The sequence below is a fragment of the Sycon ciliatum genome, chromosome 13 (genome assembly GCF_964019385.1).
Source record: "Sycon ciliatum chromosome 13, ocSycCili1.1, whole genome shotgun sequence".
NCBI classification, from domain to species: domain Eukaryota; kingdom Metazoa; phylum Porifera; class Calcarea; order Leucosolenida; family Sycettidae; genus Sycon; species Sycon ciliatum.
Genome location: NC_088655.1, coordinates 27,739,913 through 27,748,277, shown reverse-complemented (window position 1 = coordinate 27,748,277; position 8,365 = coordinate 27,739,913). Strand labels below are relative to the sequence as shown.

The window sequence follows — 8,365 nt, the reverse complement described above, 5'->3', positions numbered from 1 at the left end:
TGACTGTATAAAGTATCATGTTACAGTGATGGAGAGTTACTCTTAACTCGTATCCATAATGTCTCTTTCCTTTCTACATTTATTTATGGCTCAACATCCGAGTTTTACAATTGCACACCAAGAAAGTAGAGAACCTTTTGTCATCAAGTGTACAGTGTTTTACTCTCTCATTGCTTTTAGATCCATGTGTTATGGCATTTTTATTTCCTGCATTTTTTTCACGGGGAAGGCGGACAGCCTGAACATGCTGGTGATCAATGAATCGTTTTGAGTTTTGCCCGTACAAGAGGCGGTTCGGTACCCTTAAAAAGGTAGAGAAATTAACCACACGCCGGAGCATCATGTATATGTAAATACGTGACTGCTAATACACGAGTACATTTACATTTTGTACATACATGTATACATGTAGATACATGTACAATGTAGATAAGAGCCTCTTTGACCGGCAAAAAAAAGGATCCGTGAAACCAGTACGTACATGTGTAGCGGGCCGCAGTCTCTCGGAGGCAAAAATACAAGGGTATCAGTGAACACACTGTAACAGGCAATTGAAATGTACTGGAAACGAAATTAACTATAACTGGAATTAACTGACTGGCAACTAAACTAACTAACTGGCTATAAAAGAATCGTGAGCAGCAGCTTTGATACAAAGGCAGACTCCGTACGCTAATGTACGGGGATACGCTAACGTACATGTATGGGGATACAGTACGGGGACATGCTATACTCTAAACACTAAACGCTATACGCTTTGAAGTCACCAGCGTGCCAACGCTACACGTGTATAAACACATGGATGAACGTACATGTACATGTACATGTAAATCCAGATTTTCACAGAAAGGAAGAAAAATCCTCAGTGAAAAACACCGATAAACGGTGCAATAGCTACATGTACGTGTACATGTACACGTACATGTATGCAAACTCAATACAAGACAGTAGCTGAGGTGCAGAAATCAGTTCTCTCAGATCGAATTGTGGGTCGGTGATATAGCTGATAGGAACAGGCTAGTGGAAAGCACAATTATGTTATAATCGGCGCTGGTGAAATCTAAATAATTATGAAGAGTGCACAAGTAAAATGTGAGCGATCCTCAGGCAACATACATTTGTAATGGGACAAATGTGCATGCAGAGTGACTGTACACGTGAAGCCCAGCTGATACGCGTGCGAACACGTACATGTACATGTAGATATACTCACTCAGCGCTGAGATAGAACGATATGAACACGTACAAGGACAAGAAAGAGAGTAGACCAAGGAAGAACAAAACAAAAATCAAAACAATGTTGCACATGTACATATATAATACATGCTGTACCTGTACATCTACATACGAGTGTCAAAAACTAATCGAAGGTCAAAACAAATTTATTTAAATGAAAACATCATTAAGGCGCAGGCTTTACTGTCCGAATGCCTGAAACGATAATGGCTCCAGTGTTTTGAATGCATGTACGTTGTACATTGTACATGTATCTACTTGTAAGTTTAACAATTACAATGTACGATATACATGTGTGCTGCAAGAATTGTCACCCTGCGCAGCGGCGGCGGTACATACATGTACATCTACATGTACATGTAGGATAGCCGACTGGAATGCAGTCGTACTACATAAACAAAGTGCTTAGCGCCAGGACTGCTAGCATGCTTAGGCTTGGCAGGATGGCGTTTCCAGAACTGCAATCTCCTGGGGTGGCCGCATTCTCGACGCAGTCGCGCACGCTTCTGCAGGGAGCGCCAGCATTGCCAGACAGGCACGTGCAGTTGTACTGGGCCGAAATGACGGGTGTGCCGAAAACCGAAACATTGGATAGTCCGCTTGTGCATGTCGCTGAGCCCAGGGCATAGTTGAAGCGGCGAAAACAGTAGTTGTGCTCTTCCAGACACAGATCATTGTCTAATAATGAACGATCCACGTAGGGAAAATAACAAGAAAAGTACAATAAAACGGTTAACTAAAGTAAAACCTGTAACTAAAGACCACCGTGACTAGCGACCAGCCTGGTACTACAGTAAAACCTGTAACTAAAGACCACCGTGACTAGCGACCAGCCAGGTACTACAGTAAAACCTGTAACTAAAGACCACCGTGACTAGCGACCAGCCTGGTACTACAGACCATTTCGCCTGGAACGCACGGCTTCACGTTCCAAATGGTTGTGCAGTGCAAACCTGCAATAACATCTCATGTACATGTACTTGTACATGTAAATCTAGTAAACTTTTTTCTACAGAATCGCAATTCAAAACACGATACTGTAAACTCGGAAATTCAAACGACCAAAAAAGTTTAACGTTTTTGTAAATTTTGCAGGATTACGTGCAGAAAGTTTAACGATGGCTAGCTGGCGGCCCATGTGTATGCGCATCTTTACACAGACATCTAGCCATAACGTGTTTTTCAAATAACGAAAAATAATTGGTCGTTACAACGTTAGACGTTGTGACTCGTTAGACTTTCCGGTTTTACAGTACACGTAAACTGTGATTCTGGAGAAAAAAAGTGAACTAGACACTTCCTATACATGTACATGCGGTGGTGTTGAGTGATGTGTAAGAATGCTTTCGAGAATAGCAATTAAAACAGTAGCACAATAATTAGACAGTTTCGAACTTGATTAACCCGGCTGTTTCCTTTCTCTCCGCCCCCCCCCCCCCAATTCATACATTTACATCGCAGCTATTGCTTATAGTAATATTGGCGAGCCATACTCCATATGTTTAATTCCATGAGAATTGTTAAGCACACATTCTCTTTCCCTCAAATTGCAAAGAAGCAGAATTAGAGTGTTTATAACTTTTTTGGACTATTGGTATTTTTCCTATTTTACTTCTGTGCTATAAATCATCCTATTCTCTGCGGCTATCCTCTCTCCTTACCTATTGGTATACATGTTCTTGTACTTAGGGGCCAGCGGATTCTACTCGAAAAGCAGTGAAATAGGCAGACCCATACAAACCGTATGGTGGGCAATTCCTCGAAATCTGCTCCATTTTTTATCCACATACCAAACATGCATGAAACTTACCAGGAAAAGTACCAAATTCTGCCAATTATTCTGCCGTCAGAATCCGCCGGACCCTACATGTACTTGAAGTTGGTAGACATGTACATCTATCTGCGCTGCTTCAAATCTTCCTTGTTGCTGTCTGATGGTTAGTTGTTCAACCATGACATAATGACTCATATTATAATAATTATACTTCGAGTACAACATTGGGTATAGTGAGTCACTTCAAACAAACCCTCTCTTCCTTTGCGTGCCTTCTGTGTGCTAGAATTATGTGGAGAGCAAACCTGCTGGATATCGCGCGACACATACTTGTATTGGACTACGGATGTTGCTGCCAGGAAACAACTTACACAGCGTTACAGTAGCGTCGTCGCTCGTGGATCCCTTCGTAGCGCACCTGAAATGGATAACTGCACGGATGTTAACGAGGCTATTGTCAGGCATGCCTACCCCTGCGACGCGCAGGACAATCGTTTCCGTATTCTGGCCGATGATGGTGAAGTCCGTTCCCTCAGGTAGTACTGCCGAATCATCGGCGAACGACCAGGTGACTGGCAGATTACTAGGGTTGCCATCCATATCGACACACGTTGCGCTGAGCGTGCCTGCACCAATCAAGTCCGCTTGGTCGAGCATAACGCGGACATCTGCAGCAAGGGAAGAGGCATTAGAAACGAAAATGGCAGCGGGAGAGGATCAATAATTGAAAGCCTAGTTTAAATCAAAAATTGGCAATCTGAATTTGTTTTGTACAAATCTAGTTAACTTTAAAACAACTGTACCTCCTACACTTTGAAACCCGTACGGTTCTTCATCGTTGCATTTCAACATAGAAAATCCATGGATATCAATTTTTATTGTTATTATTATCAGCATTTTCGCGTTGTCATCGCCAAGCAAGCTTGGCTATTCGTCCACTAGGCCAAGTAGAATGCAGAATGAGGAACGAGCGGGGTCAATGGATAATAATTATTTAGGAAACCAGAACATGAAGGTTTTAGAAAAATCATTGCATACCGTAATTCCGCGCATATAATTATAAGCCCGCGGGCCTATATCCTGATATAAGCCCACCTCCGTTTATAAGCCCATGGGCTAATAAACAGACACAAATGCAACTCGCGTGTCAAGTAGAATTTTTCACAATATGGACTCTTCCTACCATGGTACAGCAGGTCAGTGCAGTTTACCAGTAGAGTATGGTACACCAACTATGGCCACGGACTTGTACTTTTTCGGGAACCGTCAAAATTCGAATATTGGCCCATGGGCTAAAAAACGAACACGTTTTACTGGAAAGTTTATCCCCAAACTGCATTATTTCATATTATAAGCCCATGGGCTTATATGCGCGGAATTATGGTAGTTATGGTGTGGCAGAATTCATAGAGCAGCAGGTGTATTTAGTGTTATGTTCTCATGGTGTGTAAAACTAGTCCTTGGCGGATATTGCTCGATAAATTGGCTATCATGTTTGTTATATCCAGATTGATATTCACTCGCCTACTTTTCAAGCATCCATCCGGCGTCCTGTACTTGCCCACATGTGCCCCACACTATCCATCTCAATCTAGGGTTTGACTAAGGTGGGCTTGACAACCAGGGCGGTGTTCGTGCCAAAGAACGAATATGTAGGTCACCTTACATATACGTTTAATAGTTTAATATTACCTTCAGCCTCGGGATCATGGGCTGATACTCACTTCGGCTTCACATGTAGTATTATAACGTATGACTAATGTAGCAATAGGCTTACTTTGAGCATGTCCAGAACTGACGAATGCGACCAGAATCAGCAGAAATGCACCGACGCTACCTCTTACGGAGCAAGAACATTGGAACAGAAACGCCATTGCAGCAATCTGGTACGTTTATGTGAGTCTCAGAAAGTTCAGACCAGTTTGGCTTGCTGAAAATTGCTTTGTGAGTTGGCAGCCTCTTATCGCCTGACCAAGTACAGAAGTTGAAATTCTCTTCCAGGTAGGTTTCTCTTGCTCGGCTTTATGAAACTAAAATAGTTACTGAGGAGGGAGCAAACTCAGCTCTCTTTTATAAGGACCACGAGGGACCGCCTGGAACAAGTTGGTAGAAATAATGATGCTTGACCCGAGCTGAAGATGCAGCGCAACAATCTGCCTGACAGGCACTGCCAATTCAGCTTCCATGCAGCATTGCAGGAGCATGATTTGTACAAAATGCCAAGGTAAATCAACAGGTACATGTGGGTGTCCAGCTTGCTGGCGGAGTGCACTGTACATCTGAGATCTAGTGTTCACAAGTAAGTAACACGTTAGTTGCCGCACAGCAGTCAAACCGAAGCCCCAGGAATGGAGACAGTATCCATCAACGGTTCCTTGAATCCTGTCCTCTGCGCCGCAAGGCTGTACTATGAAATAACGCGTGGGCAGAAATTCGCGGCCATTGTGCCGAACTGCATTGTGCCGCACTGCATTTGGATCTCTCCAAAAATACCTATCACTCTCGTCTTCATGATCAGAACCCTAGCCAGCCCTGGGTAGAGTTCTGTATCGTATTGGACTAATAATAATGACGTGCACTGCAGTGATTATGTTCCACACAGTATTGCCATTGAATGATTGATCCCGGGTATGAATGGTTCGATTTAGTCATTGTCCTCACTGTGCGTGTACATGCACATGACTATTATCTACAGTGCTCGCAACTGAAATCCAACCCCTGAGCGGTGCGCTCACATCGCAAAGACCCATCACGGGATAGTAATAATTATTAATAATAATAATAATTCGCGGGATTCGCGTTGGCATCGCTTGAATGTTCAGAAACACACAAACTAGCCTTCGCTTCCGCAGGCCACCACTATGCCTATGCCTTGCACACCTTAGTAATAATATTACTGTACGAAAATGCATACATGACTGTAGAGACCGCTAGAGTGTAGACGAATCACTAAGTGGTCGGTTTTCAGTTGCCAGCACTGTAGCTTGACACAATGTCATGACAGATCCTACTCGACTCAGGCTGCTGGTCTTCGACCATTCGCACTTGGCCTGTCGTTGGGTACCCGGGATACTGGGGTGCTAGCATCATAATAATTAAATCCAATGCTACGCGCCACTAGCTGTTCCTAGAATGAGGCACTAGAGCTGGCTGTTTATTTTTACAGACAGATCAATAAGTTCTACTTGGCCTCGGAACTGTTCAAGCAACGTACATCATACATAGTACAAACAAGGCCGGTCTAGGAAGCTCGAGGTAGACTGCTCAATGTACGAATGTACAGAGCAGTATTCAAACACAACAGAGGCGAAAGGCTGTGTTAAGCTGCAACTTCAAGTAAGTAATTCTCGCATCGGAGCGATCATCAGACAGCAGCATTCACCGGCTGAATGCTGCTGTCTGATGATCGCTCCGATGCGTGAAACTACTAGAAGTAATTAGTTACAGATATTAAACACAGCCTTTCGCCTCTGTTGTGTGTGTCATACGTACATGTAGTACAATACATGTACCTGAGGTATCGAAAGTAGTTTGATTCATCGATAGTGTTGGTACTGAGTGCGCACGTCACAGACCCTGGCCTGGGGAGAGAGAGAGAGCACTGTGCACTGAACCACCAATCTTAAAAATGGATAATTTAGAAAATTTCTGATGGGCACGAATGATATTGTTCCTACCCCGCTGTTGTTCATTCTCGGACGGCCACATGTTTGCAACGTTACTACGGAAAGTGACCGTGGTGAAGAAAAAATATAATATATTCACGCAATAAAACGAGTGAGTTGCGCACACTTACTGTATGCTTTTACTAGTCTGGGCTCGGCTGGCGATTTTGTAGCTACATGTATACATAGGCTCTGGCGGATTATGCTCGCGGAATTAAATCATGGAATTGTGCTTTCATGGATTCTCGCACTACATGTATGTTCGCAAAATCATCATAATTATTAAGCTTTGGCATGCTGTGATACATATCCACTTTGTTGTACTTATGCAGCCTCAAAGTTTGGAGTAATATGCGTTTTCGTGCTTGAAAGTGGCCATATGTACAACACAAAGTTAATACATGAGTATCCCCATACCAAGGTGTCCACGCATGCTAGAGATCAACATGGAAAAGATAAAACATTTCTTCTTCTACTCATTAGTTGACTTCTTTTGTAAAAAGATTTTTTCATTGCCAAATTAGTTTGAGTTGCTGGCTAAGCATCCGAGTTCTGCTATTCCTCTGTTGCATGCGTATTAGCACCTCATTGACACCGCTCGATCATCATTCTTCATCTCATTAATTTTGGCCTCAGCGAAGACTAGCCAAGCTTGCTTGGCGATGTCAACGCGAAAAGGCTGATAATGGTATTACTAAGTATCCAGGTTAAAAAATGTATAGCTACAAAATTCACACGGGTCACAGAAAACCGCATTTAATTACACAAAACCTTTCTAAAGTTATTCCAAATCCAAGCGAATGCAGTCGAAAATCAGCGATTTTTCAAGTGCCCACTTTCAAACGCGTTGTACTCAACTGTCAGCTGACAGCCATTTGGTCCCTTTTCTCATCACAGGGCTCAAGTGTGAAGGTAAGCGCCAATGGTAACTGGGCGGATCAAGTACAGAGCAGTATACACACACAACAGAGGCGAAAGGCTGTGTTACCTGTAACTAATTATTACTTCAAGTAGTTTCACGCATCGGAGCGATCATCAGACAGCAGCATTCGCTCCGACGCGTGAAACTTACTTGAAGTTGAAGTAAGTTACAGCCAACACAGCCTTTCGCCTCTGTTGTGTGTGTATACTGCTCTGCACATTCGTACATTGAGCACTCTACGTCGAGCTTCCTAGACTGGCCTTGTTTGTACTATGTATGATGTACGTTCCTTGAACAATTCTGAAGCCAAGTAGAATTCAAATTAATGATCCGTTTGTAAAAATAGACAGCCAACACTAGTGCCTCATTCTAGGAACAGCTAGTGGCGCGTTGAATTGATCATGGAGTGGAGCGTAGCATTGGAATGCATTATGATGCTAGCACCCCAGTATCCCGGGTACCCAACTGCAGGCCACGTACGAATGGTTGAGGACCAGCAGCCTGAGTCGAGTAGGATTTGTCATGTGTCAAAATACAGTGTTGGCAACTGAAATGCGACCCCTTACTGGCCTTAGTGATTCGTCTACACTCTAGCGGTCTCTATAGTCATGTAATTTCGTACAGTAATTTTACTATGCCGCGTTGGGTCTTTGCGCTCAGGGGTCGGATTTCAGCTGCCAGCACTGAAGTGTAGATATAGTCATGTACATGTACTGCACATGCACACTCATCTAATACCGGGAATCAATCATTCAATGGCAATATTGT

General features: G+C 43.3%; 1 protein-coding gene across 1 annotated transcript; it reads right to left on the bottom strand.

Moving 5' to 3' along the window:
* Positions 1-344: 344 nt before the first annotated feature.
* Positions 345-5,099, bottom strand: LOC135829792 (uncharacterized). The gene is made up of 3 exons (XM_065342173.1): positions 4,788-5,099; positions 3,382-3,678; positions 345-1,914 (listed from the first exon to the last, which is right to left on the bottom strand). The coding sequence occupies exons 1-3, from the start codon at positions 4,882-4,884 to the stop codon at positions 1,625-1,627; spliced, it is 684 nt and encodes a 227-aa protein (XP_065198245.1). The 5' UTR covers positions 4,885-5,099; the 3' UTR covers positions 345-1,624.
* Between the last annotated feature and the right edge of the window lie 3,266 nt (positions 5,100-8,365).

Excerpts from the sequence above, each read along its gene's own strand:
- LOC135829792 (XM_065342173.1), bottom strand. The coding sequence starts at position 4,884 with ATGGCGTTTCTGTTCCAATGTTCTTGCTCCGTAAGAGGTAGCGTCGGT. Across the intron at positions 3,679-4,787 it reads CAGTTCTGGACATGCTCAAA|ATGTCCGCGTTATGCTCGAC; the intron begins GTAAGCCTATTG and ends CCCTTGCTGCAG. Across the intron at positions 1,915-3,381 it reads CGACGCTACTGTAACGCTGT|ACAATGATCTGTGTCTGGAA; the intron begins GTAAGTTGTTTC and ends GTTCATTATTAG.